Source organism: Haemaphysalis longicornis, unplaced genomic scaffold (genome assembly GCF_048455015.1).
Source record: "Haemaphysalis longicornis isolate Haplotype H1 unplaced genomic scaffold, Haemaphysalis longicornis Haplotype H1 scaffold_1, whole genome shotgun sequence".
In the NCBI taxonomy this organism is placed as follows: domain Eukaryota; kingdom Metazoa; phylum Arthropoda; class Arachnida; order Ixodida; family Ixodidae; genus Haemaphysalis; species Haemaphysalis longicornis.
Genome location: NW_027526203.1, coordinates 352,866,408 through 352,893,178, shown reverse-complemented (window position 1 = coordinate 352,893,178; position 26,771 = coordinate 352,866,408). Strand labels below are relative to the sequence as shown.

Genomic DNA, 26,771 nt, shown 5'->3' with positions numbered 1-26,771 from the left:
CGGCGAAGTGGCACTGAAAACAGCACAGAACAAAGCGACAAAAACTTCTCGAAATGGTGGAAAGCGACCTCTCGACTGCTGCTCCTCCTATGAAGAGATGAAGGGACGACCTAGTAGAGTGCACACGAAACCAGCCCAAACGACAGTGAGAGTGGCGTTTGAGAGACGGCACTAGCTGCCATGCGACTGGTGCGCCTGGATACACCGCGTGCAGACAACTTTCACCATTGCAATTTTGGGGGTGTGAGGATTATGTGAGGAAACAAAAAATCCCAAGTTTTGGCAGCTCACATTAGGGGTGGGAGCATTATGAGAGTGCGAGGATTGCGCGAGTAAATACGGTACTGTACTCTTCATGTTGCTAGTTGTTTCTTGATATTACTGCTGTACTGACTTCCAGCCAAAAAGCTGCATGGAGCATTTGTCGTACTGCTTCGTGTGACAGTGCCCTATCACACAAGCGTGTGGTCCCCACTAGGTTGCATAAGCGGAGTTCCACTGCAACGGCCATCAAACTGTGGTTTGTGGTCATGTGCATGCACACAACATTTTCCTGCATTGCAAGACTTCAGAGCCAGCGTGCATGCATGCAAATAATGCACACACGGCAGAAGTTAAAAGAAGAACAGCTTGCGTCACTTGTTTTTGCACAGTGGTGTGCAGCACAGTCATGGTTAAATGAAATGCAAACATGAAAATACGAACCAGAACCCACAATCTGTGCAATTTCTTTCTATGCAAGAGTACCACAGGTTGAAAATTTGACTCAAATACCGTATTTACACGATTGTATGTCGACACAAATGCAGGTCGACCTCGCCCAAAATTGCATCTCTCCCTCTCCCGAAAAAAATAACATAAAAATAAAATAAAAACAAAAAAGTGAGCGCAGGAAGTACCCCATTTGACAACTTCTGTGTAGTGCTGATTCGTTCCGCCTGTCATGAGTGCCCTGGGCCCGAAGAACTCTCTCGGCGCTCATTTACAGCAGTGACAAGCACATGGCAACGCGACCGTCTACAAAATCGTCTCTCTTCCGTCAGCTACCAATACCGCCTCATACGGCGGCTCTTCCATCAATGATCGATGCTCCGACAAGAGCCATACGCTCATGGTGCGCGCAGTAGATGTTCAAATAGAAAAGCTTTCGTATAAGCACGCGGAATAACCATGCGCTATGGATTGAGCAGGAAACTTATTCGCTGTGAAATGACAACCATCGAAGCAACCGGCAGCGGCCACCGCTGCACGACATCAAAACAAACAACATGGCGGCTGACAGAAGTGTTCGTCCCTAATAAATAAAATGAGCATTACCGAATCCCTTGAATCAGTGCATAAGGCACTGATGTAGGCACAATCATATCACGGTCAGTACATTGTCAAAAACGCTGGTGGGAGGTTAGCTGCTCTAGGTACGGTGGACAAAGGGCACAGATCGGGAACGCCTACTTTCAAAGTCGGCACCACCTTTATTGACGCCAGAATGTATGCAATGGTAAGCGCTACGCTTTGACTTTAACCATAGAAACGAGCGTGTTATGCTTTTCCCGGCTCATAGGACCCCCGATTTCTCAGTTCTCTTCTTGCCGTTACAAGCGGCACAAAGATCGATTTCGATTCTAAGTCAACCCCGCAACATTAGATTGTCAAACTTGAAGAAGAAAAAAAAAGAGGGGGGGACTTACAATAGTGTAAATACGGTATACCCCAACCGCACCATTATGTTATTTCCACGAATTATATTCTTCATATTTTCGTGTCCACTTTTCATTGGTCCATGACTATACACCGCTGCTCCCACCACAAGAGTGCACAAGGCTCAGATTGCAATACTTGCTTCAGCTTTATGTCGCTGTTGGAGGTCAGATCTGCACACAGTTGCTGAATGAGGGACAGCAGGACTGGCTGCTGAAGAGGGCATGGGTACTGGCCGAAGATCGTCTCGGGGGTCACGAGTTCACACGTCGTCACCACCGTGGACAGGTCAGCCACTGACAGGGCCTGGGTGCAGGCAGTACAAAACATTAATTTTAGCGTGCCACGGCCGCCTCAGGCCCGCAGACGGAACGGGCTCTCCTGATCACAACACACCTGGATCAGCAGGAGAACAGTCAAAGTATGGTAACACCAAACCTCACCTTCCCAACACAGCACACAATCTTCAGCGCGAGACACGAGCAGAAAACATGCGACCCATGGCACTGGTTGCATAGGACTGGCCTGGGTGCTCATCAAACTAAAGACACGACAAGCAATCCACCAGCCGTCGATTGCTAGTTTGAAAATCTGGTGCCCTGCGGCATAAGCGATACAGTGAAAGCTCATTAATTTCAACTTCAATGATTCGAATGTATGGATAATTTGAATAGCACAATTTGGTCCGGTAGTCTACGCATAACAAAGCCTGTCAATGCGAACTCGCGTGGATTCTTCCATGGATAATTCCAACTAAGCACCACCACGTTGGCGGCTTGGCGTCTGACAGAGGGCCAGAGAAACGCCCCCTCTGCTTTCACACTAGGCTGCGTCACTTCCAGAACAAAAAAGAGGAGGTGAAATCGGGTAGAACCCATCAGAAACACCAATGGCATGCATTTCGGAAGACGTATTCCTTTTAAACTACGCCAGTGGGGATGGGAGTGCGGTCGCGTGTGCTGCTCTGACAGATGACATCATATCTCGGGTCAAGCGCAGAATCTGTAGCTGCCAGCAGTAGCAGGACCACGAAGCACTAGTGCAGCCATCCGCTCGAAAGTCATGGGCTGATGGAATGCCACCCGTCTCTTCTTCAGTACTGAAGAAGGCGAAGGGAAGGACTTCCCCTACTATCGCTCATGAGAACAAAAAGTGCTGTCTATTAAGGCAGACTACAATGACAGAATTTTTCAAGCAATGACATCTTGACATGCCCTACTGCTTTCAATCAGCGCACGGTTATGTATCACTTTCATTATTTCGAACTTTCATTAATGCAAACTGAGGTGGCATCCCCTTGGGGCTTGAATTAACGAGCTTTTACTCTATATGGCACATAAATTGGCCAACAGTGCAAAGAGGACTAAAGTAAAGTAACTAGATTGAACACAAAATTGGGTAAATTCACGCCAGGATAGGAGTGCAGCCCAGGGCATCCCCAATGCTACCACAGCTCGAAGGCTCTGGCTGAAAGGTGGACCTAAAGAATGTGCTGTAGCCAACAAGTAATTTGAGCATGCCAATTTTAGAAGTATCAATAAGGGCAGGATCATGCTGAATGTACTTTTTTTGCTTGGTGATGTGAACATGGGTATGTGCTGGCCTCTATTAGCCTAACATTATGCTTTGAGTTTGACAAGCTTGGCATGTTGCATAACTCCGCATTACGGCAACCTAATGTTAAGCCTAGATATAAGCCCAACAAGAGCAGTTGGTCAAAGCTCTGTGACATCAACATGGACAATTTATCCCTTTACGCTGAAAAAGCAGCAGCGTAGCCTGCTTCAAGGCAAGGAGCGTCACTGCACTGCTTGCCATTAAAATTCTCAGCACCAACAATAGACAACCTCTTTCACTTTTGTTCGATCACTGGCCCTGACATGGATACATTCCAAGCTCTTGCATCCGTGAACGTGTGTTGGGCTTATTTAACCCCTTCAGCCCTGAATTTTTTCTCTCCTTCGTCAAAAATGTTTCGGTGTGTTTTCTTTATTAATTGTACCCTATAAGATTAAGAACAAAAATTTGAGCTTGTGATGCACATAATTAAAAATTTACAAGCATGACATCTAATTAGGTCATCAGACAGTTAAAATTTAAATTTACAGCAGCAAAAAATTTTTTGCTGGTTTTCCTAAATTTTGGAAAGCAATAAGCCCACAGACAAAAAATAAGGCTGGCAGTGGTATCGATTTACAGCCATGCCATAAAACTAGAACTTCAGCACTTGGGGTAACCCCGACGTAAGTTTGGTCTTCACTGCAATGCCTTCCGCTTTCTAGAGTTCAGCTATGGCAAAAAACGAACAATTGTGATATCCATCCAAAGAGGCGTCCTTGAAGAAATAGTTTCCAGAAAAATAGCTGGTTGGGTTTTGTTCTGAAATTGCTAGAAGTCTTTTGGTTCATGTCCTAAAATATAGGACCCCAGGGCCGAAAGGGTTAAGCTTTCCAATGCTGGTATCCGGACATGCAGTGTACTGTAGTGCTAGCTTCGTGCTACTTTGGCTTTGTCACTTTGCCTCATTGCTCCGCGTGTAGGCAATGCTCTAGACCAGTGTTCTTTTTTCCCACATGAAAAATAATTGTCTAGTTGAGAGATTTAACGGCCTACATGTCTGGGCACTAGTCGCCACTGCAAAGTGGAGAGATTACTGCTAAGTTTTCAGGCAAGCTAAGACAGCACACACTGGTGGGTCAGAACAACGCCCACGATGCCATGAGCATGCGCCTGAGAGCATCACAAACGCTCTCCGCATTATCGCTCCCCACAGGGAGAAAGCCCTCCAGAAAAACGGTTGCTGCACCCCCCGGCTCAGCAAGCACCACCAGCAGTGGCAACAGCGAAAAGCACCTGCTGGAAGGCCATGTTGTAGTGGCCCTGGCGCAGCAGCTGGGTGATCTGCTTCATGACCAGGTGCGGGTCGGCCAGGGGGATGGGCGTGGCGGCACTGGAGCGGGCGGCAGCAGCCGCCCCCTCGGCTGCGGCGGCGGCCACAGACTCCCGGAGCGCCGCCTGCACGTCCTGGCGGAGGCCGGCCGCGAGCACCTCCTGCTGGCTGGACAGGGCCTGCAGCAGGGTTGCCTGCAGGCCCTGCAGCCCCTGGGCAGTTGCCTCGACCAGGGGCACCCGCAGGTCCGGGGGCGCCAGGGCTGCCTGGTGCTCGTGCAGGAAGCCCTGTAGGCTGCTCTCCACGACCACCTGGACGGCCTTCACCAGCTCCTCGACGCGCGCCTCGCTCTGCTTCTCCACCAGGTGCCGCGACTGCTGCAGGAACTCGCGCGTGCCCTTCTGGAAGGTCTCGTTCACCTGCAGGAACAGGTTCTGGCACAGCCGCTCTACCGAGGGCACCAGCGTGTTCTGCAGGATCTCGCGGCACGCCGTCTGCACGTTGGTCTGCACTGCCGTGTGCACGGCCTGTGTCACGGCCTCCGTCACCACCTGAGGGAGCGGGGGGAAAGAACCCTCACTCAGCTCACTCACACACACACCTGCACTGGCCAAGGGAAATGCTGCAACAGGAGAGAAACCCCCGAGCACAAACCTTGCTTTTGACGGCCTTGGCGAGGGATTCTCGGATGAACACTTCGGTAGTTTCCAGCCTCCTAGAGATGTCGCACCTTGTCAAGTCCAGGATTTTAGCCACAGCTGAAAACGAAAATACAAGCAAAGGGGAAACTGAATTTTGAACATTTCCCGCTAATGCAGCATAAATACTAAACATGCTTACTTCGCACCACGACACCTAGCCTATAGAAACAAAGAACGAAATTGCAACTGCCACGTGAAGACTACGCATTACTTGATTTTTCCTTCGTAATTTATGCAATGTACAACCTGTATTGAATGTAAGAATCTGAGCACAGCTGACAAAGCAAATTAGAATCAACTGGTTTAAATGCTCTTGGTTGACTGTCAGCCACTTATTTATTCTTGCAATGACTTCTGCAACCAATACACAACACACCGCAGTTTACTCGTTCCCTCAAGCCTTTCATGAGAACTATAACGAATAAAAAGATGGAATGAAATCTCGCAACACTTTGTTGGTGTTTAGTTCATCAAGCTTGGAAAACATGCTGGAGAGAGAGAAAAACAACTTTGTTTCCAGGGAAGCTAGAAGAGGGAGGGAGGGGTGGGAGTGCCCTGTTCTTTTCAGTCGTCGGCTAGGAGTCCTTGACCCCTGGTGGCTTCAGAGCACAGGTTTGCTCCGGCTGGCCGGCCGCAGGCAGCCACTCGCTCGCCGGCTGAGCCGGCTGGAGAGTCACTTCAGCCTGGCCGTAATGGCCGTGCTCTTCTCAATTTTGGTTTCAAAAACCTCAGATTTTTTACGGTCGTTTGCACCGCAGATACGTATATTTAGGCTGTCATATTTTGCTTCTAGCAGTATTTTTAGGCAGACTATCAGAATTTAGGCAGAAAATCACGCCTTGAAGAGGTTGAAATTTCGAAGTGCAGTTGGCCTTTAAAGCGTCTATTTTTTCTTGCAGGAGACTAGCTTCTGTCAGCGATTCACTAAGCAGCCTTCGCTTCTTTTCTTCCAGTTATTTGACAAGAGCAGCGACTCTTTTCTTGTTCTTCTGAACACCTGACTCCACCAGTCTTTCTTCTTTTTTTGCAATTCCTCTCTGAAGACGCTGTAGGAATTGCAAACCATCTTGTCAGTAATTAAAACTTTGTCCACACCACCTGCTGCCAACACAGCATTGTGCACCAGTCGCCGTACTATGAGCGAGTCTTCTTTCAAGTTTTCGACGAGGCATTCTTTGTTGACTGAGAAGCCTCTTTTTCCGGTAGCCTTGCCGTGAGATAAGCAGAGGATAATCTTGATAAAAGAGAGAAGCTCTTTGTGATCATGCGAGCAGAGATCTAGCCACAGAACGTCCAGCCCCTGCTCTTTTCTGTCAAAATGAGCAACTTTGCCTGGGCAAGACCTGGTGAACAGATCTGTGTGAAAGAACGATGGGCCCTTTCTGCTTGTAGACTGCTCAACCACTGGTGCTACGAAAGCACTTTGCTTTCAGAGCAGCTTTCACAGTGCTCCCTCCCACACAACGAGTTTGACAGGAGTTCCAGGAGGCTGGTCTGGAAACCCCTGTTTGAATACGACACGGCGACCGGAGCAGACAGACAGATACATTTGTTACCCTCTACCTCCTTTTGTCCGAGAGAGCGCCCTTCTCCCAGCCTGGCCAGTTGGACTGTAAGTGACTGAGCAACGTGTCCAGCGTACATTATTGGAGTGCGAGTAAAGGTTGGCATTGGCCATTAATGTATTAAGTTCCTGGCTGTTCTCTACCACTACGCCAGTTGGCAGTCCGCGGTGCAGTTCAGCTTAGTCTCGAGTTCGACCTAGTTTGCCAAGAACCCTGATCCCCAAAGGTTCATGCAGGCACTGCAAGATAAAAATTTGAAACTCTGCCGAGTTAATTGCAATTAGGCAATAATTGCCTTTCAGAAATTTTGAAATTTTCAGTTTGAAAATTTTAAACAGGTGCCACTAATGAGAGCAGTTTCAAATAATACCAGTGTGGCTGTGGTTGCTACAAGGGCATTTAGAAATCTCCAACAATGCTGTTGCATTTTTGCAATTAGCGCCAAGTTTGGACAGGCATAACTAATTTCAACTAAATTTTAGGGCATTCGCCGAAACACAAGTCCACAACGGTAACAAGACTCACCACGGTGACACCTATGCCTTTAGATGACAAATTACAGCTTTGCTATGTTTTCAGTCACTTTGCCAGAAGCACTTTTCCATCTACAGCTCTTTTGAGACCACAAATATTTAAATAACCAACATTTTAGGATGAAATTTCATCTAATTTAGTTCATTTTATTACTGTTGGAATAAATATTACATGGTCGAGGTATTAGCAATGCGACATCACATTTTACCCAGAAACGAAGATCTTTATTTATAATGAAATTTTATCTAATTTAGTGTATTTCATTTTGTTGAAATAATTATCGCATGGTCGAGGTATTCGTAATGCGACGTCACATTTTACCCAAAAACGAAAATTAACCCTTTGAGGGTCGAATTTTAACACGAAAGTGTTTCATGCCCGGCTACGCAAAGATTTTGGTGACATGATATCCGTCACGGAAGTGACGTCGCCAGAAAAGGTGCCATTGACGCGGCGACGCCCGGTTTTGATCCCACGACTCTCTGGCCACAACGGGAGGTACGTGGCGCTCTTCCCACTGCGCTACGAACCGAGACGTGAGCAATGCTACGAACGTGCCTTATGTCCTTCCCTATGACTCATTCAGATGGTGCGCGCCCTCTAGAAGAGGCGAAACGAAGTAGCGCATCATGACGCTAATGAGCGCCGACAGTTGGCGCCTCGATGCTGGCGCCTTCGTGTATGGAGGACACGCGTGAATTGAGGAACACTCCCCTGTTTTTCATTTCTTGCGTGTTAGTGTCACTTTGTCTGGCAGGGTCAGGATCGCGAACCCTTTGCACAAGAAGGTAATTCCTTTAACATTCAACTGCTCCTGTGAAAGCCCCTTTCACTTACGTGTTTTGCAGATTCCTATGAAAGAGGGATCTGATTTAAATTCTTCGAATCTATTTTGAGAGAAAATTGTAATTTTTTAGGGTGACCATAAAGTAACAAAAAAAAATTGTTTGTGTTGTTACATACATGTGGTTTATTCATAAGTAACACAAGAAAAATTCTAAATAAAAACGAGAGAGTAACAAGCCGGCACCTTTTGACTGAATCGAAATCGAATAGACATCAGTTTCGCAGGCGCAAAAAGCGGGAAGCGCCCGGAGGACGATACCGAAACCAGCCGCTGTGCACGGGCGCGCGGCCAGATGTGCGAGCGATAGACGGCACACCGTTCTTATAAAATACAAAAAGAGCCTTATCAGTTTCACAGGCGTTCTTCGTCTGTGGCAGGCGCAAGAAGCGAGGCGCCCGGGCGCCCTGTGGGCGATTCCCAGCGCGCCCCCTCGTTATCGGATGCGCAAGCGATAGCCGGCGCGCCACTGAAATCATAAAAAAATAAAAAGAAGAGCCATGGGAGCAAGAAAATAATTTGACGTATTTCCGCAGTGTGGCAGTACATGCCAAGCAAGAGAACTTGGCGAAAAAGGCGCGCTTTTTAAACATACAAGCGATGACGTACATATACGTTTATTGACCATTTTGAAGGTGTTTGCAGAGGACGTATACGTACGTCCGTGACCCTGAAAGGGTCAATTATAATGTAAAACACAGCCACAGAAGAACTTGGAACTTACTGTGATCAAATATAAAAGAGAGTGACCAACTACCGCATAGAATAAATTTCAGCAGAGGCACCCCTTACACACCTGTTCAACTCTAAGCTTAGCCCAGTCCACGGTGTAAGATATATTATTAGGTGAGGACACAGCTTACAAAACGAACGTGCGCTCTTGGTTTTGATAATGTCGCCAAACTGGCGCCGCGGAGACCGTTGATGGCAGCGCCCTCCAGCGGCAGAGAAAAGAAGCTGCCCGAGCGCCGCCAACTCGGAGGTGTTCGGATCTCTTCGGCGCCTTGTCAGGCCTTCTCGGCAGCTTCCGTAACCGGTCGTCTGCTCGATTTCTGCTCGCCGCAGCTTGGCTGGTTCCGTCGGCCGGGGGTGCAGACGATAATTTGAAGAAAGCCGTGCGAAAGCCTTTGCGCCCGGCCCAGTATTTCAATGTGTTCTAAGCATGTGTTTTCAGTCAGTAACAATCAAAAGAAGGTATAAAACGCTAAACCGAAGGGAATGTGTGCCGCGGTAGCCGTTGAGCGCTCACAAAAATGAGATTTGATACTGCGCTTTTTATGCTTGCGCAAAAAAAAAATGGGGTGCAAATGTTTTATTGAGTACGTACTGCAACGGATGGCAAGAAAACGTGACAGTAATTAACGTTACCTGTGATCCTAAATGAATGAATGCGTGCTCTGCAGCCATCCCCAGCAGAAAATGATGCTACTTGCCGTCAGCATTTTTCTGAGAGTGCGGTTGCGCGAAAGGGTTCTTTTTGATGCTTTGAGGGGATGCACTACTGAATGTCGAAGAGGTGCACGCTCGCAAAAGATGCATTGCCGTCGACTTTAACGTTGGCTACAACCCCCCAAGCTACTCCGTACAAGCAGCGGCAAAAGAAAGCGTCCGCTGCCGGAACAACGCCCCGACATACAACGAAAGTAGGCACTTTGTGAAATGGATTAAACTGGCGGCGAGTACGCTGATGTTTCTTCGTCGTAAATGACGTTGCACAACTGGGGTAAGTCCATGTACGAAGCAGCGGAGACGAATTGATGTTGTCAAACTCACTGCCGGTGTCCAATGTTCTGAGGAGCTGCGCGCGCGTCTTAATGAACTTAGGACGCCCGAAATCTCGCAGTTGTTTAAACAATGCAATAAATTACATGTTAAGATCGCGTTGTGTAAGTTCACACGGTGAGCTCAAACAATGTTGTTTTACACGCATGCCGCTGGTTCCTGCGAACCACCTGGCTAAGGACAGTCGTTGTTCAAGTCACTTGAAGCCTCGGTCGCTTCGAAGCTTAGTTAAGAGTTCCGCCACCAGATGTCCTTTCAGTCAAAGGTCCACGCGCGGCGCCACGGCGCCACCAACTCTATTTGACAGATTTTTGGGCTGCTGTGTCCACACCTAAAAGTATATCTTACACCGTGGCCCAGTCTCACAGCTCCTCGAAACGCTACGGCTGCTCAGCATTGCTGCCCACTCACTCGGAACTACTGAGTTCTTGACCTCGGCGGCAGTGGTCCTCTCCAGGTGGGCGGCCAGTATGGTGCCAATGGTTTCAGCCATCGAGCCCATCTGCTTCTCCAGCCCAGCCTTGTGGGCCTCGCCCAGCTCCTGCAGGGCGACCTCCAGGCGGGACAGCAGGGCGCGGTGGGCCCTCGACTCGGCCACCAGGGAGGCGAAGATGCTGTCCTCGCAGGAGCGCCGGTCGAGCAGCGCCTGCAGCTGCACGCTCTGCTCGCTGCACTGCGCACTCAGGGCGGCCACACTCTGCGCAAGGCTGCTGGTCTCCTCCAGCTGCTGCGAGGCCAGCAACTCCAGCTCACCCAGCACCCGGACGGTGCCCTGCCCGTCTGCTGCCTGGTACAGGCCGCCGCCCTCGTCGCAACTGCGCCAGAGACAGGAGGCCCTTGCAGCAACAGCTTGGGGTGTTGGTCAGCCACCACTCCCGTCAACTTCACACGCACGCAGCGGCTGCCCTACAACTGGTCCACAAAAGATGGTGGGTGCTAATGTATTTGAGCTAGCCTGGAGAGTACGGGGCAGAAAGGGCATGGCATAATTATGGAACTTGCGTTACGTTAGGCTGCATCTGAGTTGCACTGGTACCTTTTCCAATATCTTGACTGAAGAGCAGAAAATGTACAAGTGCATCAGTGACATGGCCAAAGCAAAAATGTACTAGGATGTCAACGGCACTGAAAGGGTCATTCTCGCTTACAGCAGAACCTGTCACTAGGATATAGACGAGTTTTAGAGGGTGCTCTGCACCGACAAGGATAGTTCAGCACTGGCACGGCTGGAAGTGGCTGCAAGGCTGCGCAAATGAAGATGTTTATCTGCAACGGTGCAATGAAAAGTTTGTGGAGAGCCCACGCAACATACCCCCTTTTAATAAGTGACTGCCACTGCGGAAACTGCCACCAGCACTTGGAAACACATATCGGAAATAACATCACATTCCAGTCTCTATACTTGGGGACAAATTTTTCTGTGGCAATGCCAAAGCCAAACCACACCGTTTCGCTGTGCACCTGGAAATAGTTCCAACAAAAATAATTGGCTGGCTGGAACCTAAGCAATTCAAAAATATACAGTTCCAATGTTTTAGCCTTGGACTGATAATGTCACTAAATTACACAAGCCAGAATATATAAAAACAGAGAGCAATATTTTTTAGATTTTCGGTTTTTTTTTTGGTTGCAGCTACAGTTGCGGCTGTCACCACTGGCGTCGCAATGGTTCTTAAATGAAAGGGGGAAGGGGGGACACAGCATGGCATGCTCGTCAATGGACTTCGGCAGCTCACAACTTCATTCTCCACACAGGACTTTTAATGAAAATTGAGAAGCAATAGCTCTAAAAACAACGAAGCAAGAGGTTTCTGAAGTGTATGCCCAAGTGATACTGTTGCAACTGGGACTTTCCGTCGTTTCCGCAATCTATTCGGACAGCCAGTTGGCCAAAGTAAGCGAGCACGTGCGTAAGCGTGCGCGCATGCTTCTCTTTCGGTATACTGCACGTGTGCTCCGCAAGTATGCTACACGTCAGTGGTGCTTGCCCAGTTTTGAGCTCCAGAAGAGTTTAGAAATCAGTGCATGCCGTCAAAACTGCAGCGCTGGCGAAATTCACTTCACTTCTGAACCACCGAGGGTTGGGCGGTATTGTGCACGGTTGGTCCGAGTTCTCCAGTCTAAGCGTTGGCTTGTATTTACAAACAAATGTAGCGTGGGGAAGGAGAGACACTAATACGCCTGCGGGCTCGGTGGTCGGGCTGTAGTGCACTCAACCACGGAGCACATGCAAAGAAATGAACTGTATCAAATGGGTATCTGTCACGCCAAAACTTAAACCGAAACCAGATTATTGGGAACTACTTTGGCGCACAAACAGAGCAGTTTGCTTCCTTTCGCCCTCCACAGAAAGTTGTCCCCAACTATAGTGTTCTTCACAACATGGCGGACGGCTTGCTCGTTACTTCTCGGGGACAAGCGGAAAAAAGAGATTCCTGGCACGAGCTTGGCTAGTCAAGCTCAATTGGGGAAAAGGCCCCTTCCGGCGCAAGCGCAACCACCACCTAGACACAAGTCAGGCGGCCCCCTCAGCTTGCAAAGCGATTGCGCCACACAATGACAAGAACACCCACCCACTAAAGTCAGAGATGCTCCTTTGCTGCTAGTCTGAGTTGTCCTTCCACCGACAGACTTTGTGCCTGGCACAAAGGATGCCTCACAGGCTAGCCTAACCTGGGCGTCTCCACAGTTAGATGGCCGATAACGTATACCATGACAAAGAAAATAGCAAAACAATGCTCACTAAACTCTTAGCTTCCTCTATGTAATGGCTGCTAAAATACTAAAAAAATAACCATCAAAATAAATGCACGAAAACGCAGTAGCGGAAAAATGCAAGGATGAGAAATAAATATGCAAACTGAAATACACTAAACGAGCAAAAGCAGCCAAGATGGAAAAAGAAAAAAGAAAGAAGGCGGAACACACAAGCACCAAATGGAGGGATTATAGAATGGAAAATCTGGTATGTATTGAGGTGAAAAGCACAATATAAGAAAGGAAAAAAAACTATACAAAAACTTTTTCCAAGAGACCAAATTGTTTAACAGAGAGTGTTGTAAGGAAGTACTACACTAAAATGATGAATGATGCAGTCTGTAGGGGAAAAAAAAAAAAAAAAAAAAGCCGACTTTGTTTTTACAAGAAAAATCCCTATGAGGAAAACATTTACCTTCCCTGCAGCCTTACTAAGTTCTGAAGGTAATGCAGGGAAAGTAAACTAGAAAGTCGTGAAGGTAATTAAAACGGAGACACCTGCGACAGAAACACAGTAACGTGGAACAGCCATGACATGTTAATTAAACCAGAGTCATCCAATGCTTTTACTGGTGATGAAACTTCAGCGTCCCTTTCATAAAGAGAGAGTGCGTGCCGCTGCAGGCGCCACAGGGCTACGAGGACATCCGGCGGCCGCGCATGCCAGCTCTCACTGCATTTCGTTGCCCCGCTCTAATTTAGTTGAATCTTTTCCCCTAGTCATCCAATCTTCATGAGCATACATTGCCTGCTTTTCATTGGTGGATTTCTTTCTTCCTTCAATTTGCTCCCCACTTTTTTTCCGATCGCCGCCTCTTACTATCGTTCATTTTGGCCATGGCAGTTTCACACTCTGGCTTTTTCCCCTCTCAATTTGCTCGAACACATCAGCCTTATCTCGCAAGCGTGAGGCGCAAGACTGGCGGGCTATAAATAGCGCAGGTCAGCACCGGCGTCGCGTAGCGCGCACTGCAGGCCTGGCGGGATAGCACAGATGCCGTAGAGGGGAGGGGGGCACAAAATAGGCGTTTCATTTTTAGAAACTAAGTTTCAGTTAGGGGTTTGCAAATAATGCGAGAACATGCTAAATATAGCAGCTTAAATAAGTTCTAAGCCAAACTGCCAGGCAAGATCGTCTACTAGTCCAGCACTTACCCGTGCACCGCTCGTACGACAACCCGGTCACACAACACTTTCACGTGGTCCCTTGAAAGTTGCATTATCGGGGTTTCACTGTACCTTCAACCAGATAAAGCTGACCCTTTGCTAACCTGCCCAGGCACGCCCAATGACTCCACTGACTGGAATATCCAACTCTGTGAACTCGGGGCTGCCTTGGCAGAATGCACAAACAGCGCCCCTGGACCGGACCATATCGCTTCGCAATGTCCTTACCAACCTTGGGGATGAAGCACAAGCAAACCCAAGCAACCACTTCAATCCCCTAGCAGGAGGGAGAGGAACTTGCCCCTGCGAGACCATTATGCCTTCCATTCGTGGGTCTGGGAACCACACTGTCGGTTTCCAGACCCACCAATGGAGGGGGTCTGAGAAGGGAAGGCCACTAATCACCATCACCTGCTTCTGCCCCTACGTGCCGCGTGACCTTCAGCAGACAAAAGAAAAGGCTCGACCTGGAAAAGCTCCGCTGTCAAAAGTTAATGGAAAAGTACTGTTGAGATATGTTCATAAAAGAACAATCAATGTCACCAGTTTTTTTTTTTTTTTTACTTGTGAGACAAATATGGTTGGCACCCCAGACAGTGTAAAGTTAGGGTATCAGTGAGATGAAATTAAGGGCATTCAAGGCAGAGGTAAGTCCCTCTCTTCACCATATGCCTCTACCTGAGCCGTCCCTTTCGAGGCAGCATGCTTAGTGGCCATCCCCTGCACCTCAATTATTGCTCTGCCTGACTTGTTTTTCAGCAGAGCAGTCCAGCCTGCGTGAAAGCCAACTAGTGACAAGCAGTCCACCACGGTGTAAGAATATTTAGGTTGTACTGGCGCACCATCATTATCTGCTTACAGTGCCACTATGCTCATCACGAACAGCTGCCTACCATCATCATCAGCAGTGCTTGCCCGGGCCTGCGTCAACAGTTCCACGCGACACAAGATCGAACACGACTGCGCTCCAGGGGCGGTCGCATGTCTACGCCTCTCTCTTAAGTTCCGGTTGGGCCTTGCGCACCTGAATAAATGTAAGGGGCCACAGCACATCACAGAGTCCACGGCTCCCTTTCATACAAGGTGTTGATACTCGCCAGCTACGGCGGCGGAGAACGCGGCCAGACCATGTTCACCCTTGGTGCATGCGCAGACCGCAGTGGCGCGGGGGCACTGCGAACGAGGGACCGGCTATCGCCTGCGGAGTGGCGGGCGCAGCTGCGGTGGATGCGCAGCATGCTCGACTTCCTGTGTCGTTCAAGCTGCATTTCCGTGTTTTCTGTTGCTGGAGTTAACCCCGAGGAGTAGACATTATGTTTCAGCTTCCACGTTGTGTCCGTCACCGATCAATGCGGCTGGTGCCGCAGTGATCGCCGCAGTGATCGCCGCATTGATCGTTGTGGAACTCGCGTGGTACAGCGAGGCGACGCAGTGCACGGATGTCGCGGCAGCCCATGTGCTTTTTCGATGGCTAATCTCTGCAGAAGGCACTTGTAATGCATTTTGTTTTCTCCAGCCAGAAAGGTGACTTGTAGTTAAAAATGTCTGTTTACACGTAATGGCCATTTTGGCTTCCGTGGAACAAAGATATTTTTTTTTGTCCTTTTGCTGAATGTATACATGGGCAATCAGAGACATAGATAGAGCAATGCTATTAACACACCGAATCGTTATATTAAAATAAAACGAAGACAACAAGAATGTTGGTTGGTCCGGTTCTTTGGAGTCCTGCACGTACCCGTATTTTTGTGCAGATATTACAGGCAACGAAACAAATGACGCTTAGGCAGTACTAAAGCCGAAAAACAAAAAATGTTTCGCCGCACGATCTATTTATTTTTTTATTTTTTTTAGCGCAGGCGTATAAGAACCCCCAAAAACTGTGGAAAATAATAGCCACCACAATGGAAGGCTCCAAATTAGGACCGAACGAGATTATTCACACAGCACAGAACACGGGCACCATTTGCATTTTTTCGCTGATGCCGCAGTCAGTGTTGCTTTTATGTTCTTCGATTGAGCTCCTTGTCAGTAAAATCTCACAATATCAAAAGTTTTGAGGTCACAAGGTACCCGGACAAAATAATTAAGGCTTCTGCAAATTTTGACAAAAAAAAAAAAAAAAAAAGACAAGGAAAGAACATGGGCTTTTGTGTTTTCCTTTCTTTGCCTTTGTCTATGCGCAGTTTTTTTTTTTTTGTCAAAATATTGATTGTAGGGTTTAACGCGCCGACGCAGCATAGGCGATAAAGCGTGCCGCTGTGGAGGGCTCCGGATTAATTTTGGCCACCTGGGGATCTTTAACGTGCACTGAAATATCGTACACACAGGTGTTTTTGCTTTTCGCCTCCATCAGAAAAGCGGCCATTGCGGCCAGGAATCGAACCCGCGACCTCGTGCTCAGCAGAGCAACGCCTTAGCCACTGAGCCACGCGGTTTTGTCAAAATATGCAAAAAAGAGAGAGAGAGAGAGAGAGAGAGAGAGAGAGAGAGAGAGAGAGAGAGAGAGAGAGAGAGAGAGAGAGAGACCAGTTACCCCCAAGTTCTAAATTTATGAGGAATAATTGAGGCTACCGATGGCGGTATCTTTCATGTGTTTTTAAATAAGCATTTACACAGGCACACCACATGCCGTATGCCAGGGCAGCGGAGAAATTAAGTTTATAAGTTTGTCATCCACCTGAATGCAGCCGTATGGCTGCATTCAGGTGGATGACAAACTTTACTTCGCAGAAACTTACTCCACCTTGGGGGTTTCCCCTAAATCTGGTCGGTTTATACAGCCATCTCTGGCCCAGTTTTTACCCACTGTACATTTTGGTTTAAGATAATATGCTGGTAAAGCTGTATAATTTAACCCTGACTCTATGAAGTACGGTCCCCAAAGTCACTTTACCACGCCGACAAATTATTCTAAACTGACATCCACCAATCCCAGTTTACAGTTGCACCAGTATTTTATATCTGTGCGTGCATGCCTGTGTTTCCGTGAGATAGACAACCACTCAGCCCCGTCGGTATTGGCGTAAAAGATGAGCTTGATAGAGAAACGCCTGGGAATTTTTCACTGACCATTTTCGCATCGAGTAGGTAGCACTGCAGTGCCTTAGCCATTAAAATGTTGCATATGTAGTCTTGGTTTCGCTTCGTTCTGGGCCCTCATGCATACAGTGGCGGAGGCATCCTGCTACACAGCAAAACACCTCGGGTGGTGTGCCTTGCAATGGAGGTGGCGTTTTTGATACAGGCGAAATACGGAAACGTCACTGACGTCTCTGGACCCATTAACCAGAGTTGGGCGAATTTTACCATATCCTTTAGACGGCGGGCATTACCGCCTCACAGCTTCGGTACTTTACACTGCTCAAGCAACATTTTATGCTACGTGTAGGCTTTTCGGCCCAAATGGGCGAGCGTGTGCGTTTAGGACAACCATTTATTTTAAAAGGCGGTAAAACTACGCTCTTGGGAGTCGCGCGGATGAGCAAAAAAAATTATTTGCAATAAAAGCGTTTTGACAATGAGCTCGGAAGGCTAGCACGACCGCGTTCTCGCTGCTGTTCCCCGCACTGCTGCAGTTTCTGCGAGTAAAAATGACAGTAGCCCAAAATTATTTGGTGTGGACTGCATTTTCAATGTCCGTGCCTATCTGAAATTAAAACACTTCACGTACACGCCGCTCCATCGAACGATCCCACAGCACCTGCATTACGGCCACCACAGCTCAGCGAGAAGACAGCCTCCCGTGGCGGGGCGCACTCTGGTGGCGTTCCGGAGAAGCGCATGGAGCGGCGAACAAGATCTGGCCGCGCCGCCGCGTGCAGTGTCAACACCTGAACATTCTTACACCGTGCAGTCTACGCACACGAGGAAGTTTGCATAGCAGAGCTGAGGCCCTTTGCAGTGTCGGCCAAGCTATAGTGCCCCATCGGATGCCCCTGGCCCTGTTGTGCGGCCGAGCACAGGCACTCACCCTCCAGCAGGTGCTGCCACCCCCGGGTACCCATCGCTGCTGTCTGGGGGCTGGGGCCATGCAGCATCCTCCGAGGCCCCCTCGGGGGCCGCAACCAGGGTGGCAGAGCTCCTGTTGGCCGCGCCCCCTTGGGCAAACAGAGAATCTTCAAGGGCACCGTCGTAATCCGGACCAATGTCCAGCTCCTCAAATTCCTCCTCCTCCTCTTCCTCCTCATCTGTACTGTGTGAGGCTAAGAGAGAGAGAGAGAGAGAGAGCAACATCATGCATGTGTGGGGAAGAACAAGAATAAAAAAGCGGCAGCATGAACTGGGCTAGAAACAGCGTGCACATTTGCTGCCAGCACCTTGTTCAATGGCATTTTGCCAACACAAGCCCTACTCACTGCAAACGAGCTTGTACAGAGGGCAACACCCTTGTCTATAACACAGGTTTCGTACTTATAGCGTTATCTTGCCTAGGCCGAAGAACATTTGAAGAAAACTATTGTGTCATTCTGATGTCTTGACCATATATTTTGACCTCAACGTTTTTTGTGACAACTTTGAGAGCGCAGTTTTGCGAGATAACCGGTTCAAGTCAAACTCCGTGTTATAGACAAGGGTGTTGCGCACTGTACCTTGCATACCACAGCACAGTTTTTCCCCAAGTGGCTGTTTGTCCCAGCCAGAAGGCTCGCTTTCCTCTAACTTTTCTAATGTCATTTTAGGGCAGAAAATTTCCCTATTGTTTGAAACTAATTATTAACAGCCCAACAACAAAATATACCACCACCACCAGGTGGGGCTATGGCTACATCAGCTGTGCCAAACATTCCCGGAACTGTTACTCGTAAAACTCTCCCCGTGCGGCACGCACCGCCATTGCTTCCACTTTTCCACTGACTGCCTCACATCGAGAGTGCAGCAGCTAGACACTCCACTTTTCTGGCTGTGAGAGAAGGCAACAAACTGATAGCTACAAGTTCTCAGAGCAATGCCTTATGTAGGCGCCATGGGCACAAGTTTACATACACCTGAACAAGTACTCAGCTAGGTCACTTATGCCTCTCCACTACTATGGTGTACACTTCCCAGCAGCCCCCACCCCCTTGCATAATCGAAGTACAAATTTAAGCCTCACAGTTTATTGGCTCGTGCATTTTCAAGAGTGCTGGGCAGGTACAGCAGCAGCGGCTGCTACAGAAAGGCATCCTTTGTTGCCACAAAGTGGCCAGCCATTCATTCTCCTGCTTTCTCTACCAGAACGTGTCCAGCAATAGCCCAGTGTCAAGCTGCGGCAAATTTTCGGGACAGTGTGGGTGAAAAAAAATGACACACCATTAGCTAGCCTCTCTGCTGGTGCCATGATGTCAGCCACCTCTTGGCTGGATGAACTGGCCGTGCTCCGTTGCGACAACTTGCGCTGTGGCAGCCCCGGCAGTTCAAGCGGGTCTTCGGTGTCCAGCTTTTCTGTCACCAAATGATCGCCTGCCTCAGGCTCTTCTTGCGACCGCACACCATTTGCGGTTCCTGGAGAGCCCAGTGATGATGTCACTACTGGAATATCGCAGATGTGACTTGGAACGGGTGTTGGCGTACCGTTAGTACTTTGGTCCGGTGACAAGACGAGTAGCAGTGTTTCTAAGGGAAAATGGTGCACCCACACACACCGCTGTCAAACTGAAACCCAGCAACATCCACAGTGCAATGGGGCAGGTAAGTAGTGCGAGACGAAGAAGAAATGTTCCCAATTAAACCAAGGAACACAAGTGAAGCCTCTGGTAAAGTAAGGCAAAAGGTTCAAAACTAGGGTCAATTTTCAACAGAGTGCCCGTTCTTCCCATAACTTGTTCTCTCGCTGTTCTGCGGAGGCAAACGTTTGTCACTCAAAGCTAGCCTCAAGGAATTGTCTACACATGGCCATGCAGATGGGCGTGGGTGTACAGGAGTCAATGGCAACAGGCTTCCAAGGCTGCACATTCTGTGCAAGCTTTGAGAATTCATAAAATCTACTGGCCACAATGCCAACAGACAGATCAACCATTCCACTTCCAGATTTTTCTAGTACTGCATGCACTGGCATCAAGTTCCACTACACATCACATAGTAAAGGTAGCACTGCACAACAAAAAGGGGGAAGGGAAGTGGGGAGGGGGGGAATAAATTGGCATTTGAGAGGCTTGGCACACAAAGCCCAGACTTTCCTTGTTGCAAAACCACTCTACCTGAAAACTTGTGCTATATTTGCCATCTACAGGTTCAAAAGAGGTGGATGCTTGAACTTTTTAAGAATTCACATGTGAAGGTGAAAGCCTAGTTGGACTTTCTGTTGACCTGCTGTTCTTTCTGTTGAATTCCACTAGTCATTTTGGACCAGGTATTCTTGTTTCGCAAAGGAAAATGTTCTAATTGATCTGGAGCAATAGTGCCACTGATCGATTTGCATCAAATCACCGGACGAATTGGATTTGACCTGGATTTGACCTGGTACTGCACAGCCAAAAGGGCAATTCACACAAATGCGGAGTGCCGTGGCGTAGTTTGCACTGGCCACTGTGCTAGCTGTAAAAGACGCGTTTTCCTGCTTGTTTTTTAAAGAAGGCTCATCATATGGCTGTGAAAGCCATGCCATGTGTGCTCAGCACACCAGGTGCAACGGCCTGGCCTGTGTGTGTCCCCTGCCCATTTATTGGTGCCAACAAAAGGCGTCAAGCAGCGCAAGTGAATGATAGGTGGTGACAGTTACAGCAGGCTCAGAAATAGAAAGGAAAAGTTCAAACACAGCTCTGGGTGTAATTTATCAGCTGGCTGCACTTTGGCTTGCTTGGTCTTTGGCTGATGCTGACGTGGCCACAACCTTTTGAGTCGGATGATGCCAGAGTAAACTTGCTTAAAAAATAAAACAAAAAAAAAAAAACTGTGTCACTGTACTGCCCTATGTACATGCAATCCTGCCCCCAGTGTTCCGGTTGTCTGCAAGCAGTGTCGCCAGACCACAACTTTTGTGCAGTATAAAATTTCTGCCAGGCTCTTTGCCGCAGCACAATTGCATTTCGCTGGTTGACATTTTGTTGCTCCAGTTAGGATTCAATTTAAATTTATATCGACCAGTGGAATTCACTACTTCCCACAACTGAAGTGGAAAAGTACAAATAATTTAACTAAAAAGGTTAAATGTTCCCTGGCATCTACACTAAAAGAGCAGCACAGTAAGACCGGGGTAGGACAAAAGTTGGTAGCACCAAAGCAGATATATGAAAAACTGGCTACAAGTATTGAAAAAAAAAAAAAAAAAAAAAAAAAAAAAAAAAAACCAATCACGCAGGGAACTGCTTTCTTTTTGAATCTGTGATAGGACACTGAAATGCACCAACCAGTATCAGTGGACGCAGTACCAGGGCTAGAGACCAAGCGGGATGACTGGTTTGAAGGTGAAACAAAGTCACTAGGCTTCAGGAGGACCTTTGAAGAACCAGGGCTGGACGGAGCCGGGTCATCACCACTCCCCTCTTCAGTGTTGCTGGGCAAGTCAAAGTTTTCTGAAAAATGAAACCACAGATTGAAAGATCCACCAAAGGATTAAATAGCTGTTTTTCATTCCCCACTCCAACATGTGCCACAGTCAATGGGCTACCTGTTTATTGCACGCTGTTCAGGTGTGTTTTCTTTTTATCGGTAGATTTAAAGTGCTGTGAATACAAATGCTCAACTCGCGGCAGCACCCGTTGCCCATGCACACAGAAAATGGCGAAAGCTTAAAAACGGGTGTCACCATCCAATACACTTTTCCGCACATCCCGAATGGCGAAACACGGTTCTTGAAACTTGTAGAACTACTTTTCTTAAGCACAGAGGCAAGGACAAAAATACAGTGGGAACTTTTACTGAACATGTACTTTTTAAAGGTCACAAACTTCAGGCAGCAAACATAGAATTGCATGCCCCACCTCAGGGCGGATGTATTGTTTCAGTTTGTATTTCATTAAAATCTTTTGCCTTGCGGTACAGCCGCAGTCAAAAGGTGCATAGATGTTACCTCAATTGGCTAGGCTGTCATCACTAAAGGGACACTGAAATTAATTTTTCAAACTTGTTTTCTTGTTTGCACTGCATTGACTGGCTCAAATAAACACATTTCTCATCGTTTATATGGTCAATAAAGCAGTATTTACTTATAAATCACGAAAGAATGAAACATACCATGAACATTTGCGGCAGCTGCAACAACTAACTGCAGTGACGTGTATTCAAGTTGTGATGTTATTCGACGATGTCCAAGATTGGAATTCAAACAAGTTTTAGTTTTGGTTCTGTGCAGCAACATGCTTGGCATCCGACATTATCATTGGTTAGGCATTCTCAATATCTCAGGAATCAGCACACTACGCTGCTGCCCAGTTGTCTGCTGCGGAATGTGTCAAATAAGCCTGCCGGCAGCACTTAGAATAACATTCACTAGCCAAGGCGTACACAGTGGCTGAATGCCCGCTTATTCCCCGCCTTTGGAGCTTCCCTGGCTCGACCCCGAGTCGTAACAGGCATGTTCACACCAGGCCGAGAGTTGGCAGATTCGGAACTGTGCCGAAAGCAGTCTGTGGTTATGGCAACACCACACAAACGAGAACTCGCCAGCATGTCAACATCAGTCTGCACGAGATCTGCCAACTCGCTCGCGTAGCAATGAAGGTTACAGCGCAAAAGAGGGAATTCAGCTTAAATAAAAATAAAAATAAACAAATAAAAAGTCCTACTAGGGTTTTGACCCTGCTAATTGCGACACACGGTACCCAGTGCTTCAGACCACTCGGCCATAGCCTGAGGGCGGTCAGGGATGGAAATGTAAAACCTCGTTACAAAAGACACTGTTACAAGACACACTTAGGTTGCGGGTTCGATTCCCGGCCATGGCGGCCGCTTTTCTGATGGAGACGAAAAGCAAAAACACCCGCCACGGTGGCTCAGTGGCTAGGGCGTTGCGCTGCTGAGCACAAGGTCGCGGGTTCGATTCCCGGCCGCGGCGGCAGCTTTTCTGATGGAGGCGAAAAGCAAAAACGCCCGTGTGTACGAGATTTCGGCGCACGATAAAGATCCCCAGGTGGTCAAAATTAATCCGGAGCCCTCCACTACGGCGTGCCTCATCGCCTGCGTTGCATCGGCACGTTAAACCCTACAATCAATCAGTACAAGAGACACTTGGTTATAGGAGACATTTAAGGGGAGACGTGGGTCTTGAAATGAACTTTTTTATTAATTGGTCTGTGATAATGAAAATCACTGTGCATATGTGTTTTGTCTTCCTCATTTCAAATATGTAATTAGTTTTCAAGTGGTAGAATTATTTTTTGAGTTATAAAGAAAACACTGGAGCCTAATTAAGTAATTTCTTACGGGCCTTTAAGGAACTTTTTACTCAATTTTTTTTTAAATAAATGGTATGGATGTGTAGCTTAAGACCTGCCATGCATGCTGAAGCTATTTATATTCCTGTGAAGATAGTTGATTGGATAGAATTAATCTAATTATGCCAAGTACAGTTTTCTGAAAACTTAATGACCTCTAATTATTACTCATAACATTTATTTGAGGCAAAATGAGCCAATTAAAATAGCTTCAGCATGCAGTACATTTTATCCCGAATTCAACGGTATAACACTTGTAGAAATCCTTTTAAAAAAACTACCTCAAAACCCCTGTAAGGCTAGGCACATATGCAAAAAAAGGGAAGCTGAGAAAATCGCAGTTGAAGTTTTACTACAAGTGACAGTTTTATCTATTGAGCATATGAAAAAAAGAAAGGTTCTAGAATGTAGCTCGCGTTTCGCTCAACACGAGCATACCAAGTTTGCTGAAATCGGTTGGTGGGAAAATTATGAAATCCTCTGTCTACAGATGGCACCTGGCAGAAAAACTGAACAAAAGCAAAGCCAGAACGTTGCTTCAATTTTTATGCTGTTGGCATCGCGCCGTCTCTCTTTGGCGACTAGGGCTGAGGTGCCGAGCGTGCACCACAGTTGTAAACGCTATTTTGTTATGTTACTGCTTCATTTGTAGCAATCAAATCGGATTTGCATCGCGTGAAGTGAGTTGCAGCGAAGGGGCTGGTAACGGAATGCCCGCCACTGTTCTGTAACGTGCATGCGCTTGGCTAGGTGGGATAACCACGTTTGCGGTTTAATCTACCCGTATATCACGTCACCAACGCACATTGTGCACAGTGCGAACATTTATAATTCTCAAATCGCTCATCTATATGGTAACCTGCCGACGAGGAAGCGCGCGCCGGAGTGCGGGCCGAACCGCCGCAGCATCGTTGATAACAGAATGAACACACTTCCCTTGCGACGTCGGCATGCGGCATCCTCCACTTTATCATTTCTTTTCTTTCTATTTGCTGCTGATCGAAAGATAGACGCACCTTAGTGCCCCCGCAGGCGTAATCATATCGCTACGCCATCGTCTCGGCAGCCCGCGCGGGCGCTAAGCCTACCTCCGTCTCGGCGCCGTTCTCGCGATAAGTCGTCGTCACAGGAGCAGAAAATCGTATTTCAGGCGCTTTTAATAATGCCTGTTCTTCCTTTCGGTTATCGATAGACATCTTTACTTTATTTTTACGCCATGCGGGGCTTTTGCCGGTCCTCGCATAGACGAATACATGAGCCGTTGCCCTGTGATGAGAGTGCCGAGCAGACGACCCACGGCGCCCAGCCAATGAGGTTGCACCCTGCGGTCACGTGCAGTCAGTAACCAATTAGGCGGCGCGATCCGTCTCTTTTCAACCCCGGTTTTACTCGCAACCAACGGACGAAACGAAGTGGTTCTGGCGGGGAATTGAAAACGAAAAGACGCGCTTTCGAATCAGACCAAGATGGACGCCGTGGCGCATGTAGAACCCGAGTGGCGAGTCGTCGAAAAAATGCTATTTTCGCGTCGAATCTTGGCTGATTTTAGCGGGCGTCGGTGCTATAAATTGATATTATGGCTCAAATACGTACTCCTGGGTCTGGATATTTTGCTAACCGGTAGAAAAATAGCTCTACTTTCCGAAAATGGCGATTTCTAAAAATCGATTTTTTGGCCAAATTTCGGGATTCCAAGACCCGCGTCTCCCCTTAAATGAAAGCGGGTTGGTTGGTCTTCTAATGTTCACCATGTTAGCAACGATGCATACAAGAGACCTTGGTTACAAGACACGCGTTTCCCAGGTCCCTTGAGTGTTTCGTAACGATGTTTTACTGTAAATATTGCATATCCTGTTTTTTTTCCCCTTCCTTCCAGTGCGCGACACTTCGGCACCCGCTACCGTAGTTTGACGGCAGTGTTGTCCTCGTTACCGAGCGAATGGAGGGCCACCTGAAGACAAAAAACAAAGGAGTGTGGCAAAAGTGTGAGGCGGAGGGCGGTATGTTGAAGCGGTACAAGGTGCCCCTCGGCGGCAATGCATGGCCAAAGTGTGTGGGGGAGACTGAGACATGCTGGGCAGAGGCGACGTGCTGCGAGATGACGCCATAGCAGCGCATGCCAACATGCGCTTGACGATAACACGTTCACTTCCTGAGACGCAGTTCGCTCCGGGGATGCAGAGGCTTACCATCACTGACATTTGCGCAAGAGGTTCAATAATAGTTAACAACATGCTCCGCGGTGGCGACGCTTTACGAGATAATGGCAGAGTAGCACACGCCAGCGTGGGTTCGCTCATCACGCGACCACTTTCCAAGATGCAGCAGCTATGCGCCGTGACTGAGAAGACTGCAGTTCACGCTGCGTACAAATTTCGCATTAGGGAGTAAAGCAGTCGTCAGCCATTTTTTAATTCCAGAATTCCAAGCAGCTTAAATGACTACTTCTTGTATAGCACTTGTGTAGTAAGCGCCCTCAAATTCTCACGAATAGCTTATCTTCCTTAGACAGGAAAAACGATTGCAAACGTGTGGTCGTGCTGCTGACCTGTGCTAGTTCACACAGCACAAAACATGATTCCAAACCATGGTTTTACGCTTTACAATGGAAGTACATATATTAACTTTACTGACTATTCTCACACTTTTAATTGGCCTTTCCGTCCAATTCTAGTACCCATCCAATTCTTGTACCCAATTGTACCTGTCCAATTCTTTTAATTGTACCCGTCCAATTCTAGTACCTGCCATTACGATATGTTTGTTTACCTACTGCCTAGCCTTATCTACATGGCCTGTTAGCCATTCTTTCCCGATTCCCTGCAGATTCAATTACCAATATGATGTGACCATAGCACAGTGTGTGGCTCACCAGGGCCATGTGCTGGGGACATCTGAATTGCTTGATTCTCCTCAAGCACGCTGCCTAAACAACTGCCACTCAAAGAAACAACGTCATTTTAACCCTTTTTTTTTTTGCAGTGCAACAAAATTAACCAAGAACTGAAGACAAGGAAAGTTGAAAACTTGCGTTCAGGCCTTGCTGCCCTGTCATCATCATCTGTGTCGGTACTAAGATCAGACAAGGGATCTGTGTAGCCAGGGGCTGTAGGAGAGATGGAGAGAGAAAAAAGAACTTTATGGCTTCAGAATGAGAAACGCGCTGTCTCATGTATGTGCAAGCACACCTGCTTGCATTCCAAATTAGGTTTCAAATGAAATATTGGTGTTTTCACACGCACACACCGTACGCCAAAGCAATCAGATTGTGATAGCTGTTATGTTGCAATATTGCTTCAATTGAACAGTAATGCACTTCTACAATGGTGGCAAAAAGACTGTGCAAGGGACAAAAGAGCAAGAGATATAAAGTTGCAACCATCATCAGCTGGCGTTTTAGCATGCTTGGGAATTAATGGGTAGAGTAAAGCCTCAGTACGAGAGACACTTGGTTATAGGAGACATTCAAATGAAAGTGGT

The 26,771-nt window shown here is 47.7% G+C and overlaps 1 protein-coding gene across 6 annotated transcripts in view; it reads right to left on the bottom strand.

The window, feature by feature from the left end:
- Ge-1 (Enhancer of mRNA-decapping protein 4 homolog Ge-1) overlaps positions 1-26,771 on the bottom strand; it is a 93,901-nt gene that overhangs the window by 5,695 nt on the left and 61,435 nt on the right. For 4 of the 6 annotated variants that reach the window (XM_077685970.1, XM_077685968.1, XM_077685969.1 and 1 more), the window contains exons 15-22: positions 26,323-26,397; positions 21,267-21,431; positions 19,231-19,533; positions 17,912-18,143; positions 10,426-10,829; positions 5,243-5,346; positions 4,552-5,139; positions 1,841-2,004 (exon numbers count right to left, since the gene is read on the bottom strand). In XM_077685970.1, the coding sequence (XP_077542096.1) occupies positions 1,841-2,004; positions 4,552-5,139; positions 5,243-5,346; positions 10,426-10,829; positions 17,912-18,143; positions 19,231-19,533; positions 21,267-21,431; positions 26,323-26,397 (2,035 nt within the window). The remainder of the gene's footprint in view (positions 1-1,840; positions 2,005-4,551; positions 5,140-5,242; positions 5,347-10,425; positions 10,830-17,911; positions 18,144-19,230; positions 19,534-21,266; positions 21,432-26,322; positions 26,398-26,771) is intronic. The other 2 variants (XM_077685973.1, XM_077685974.1) reach the window with 2 other exon arrangements.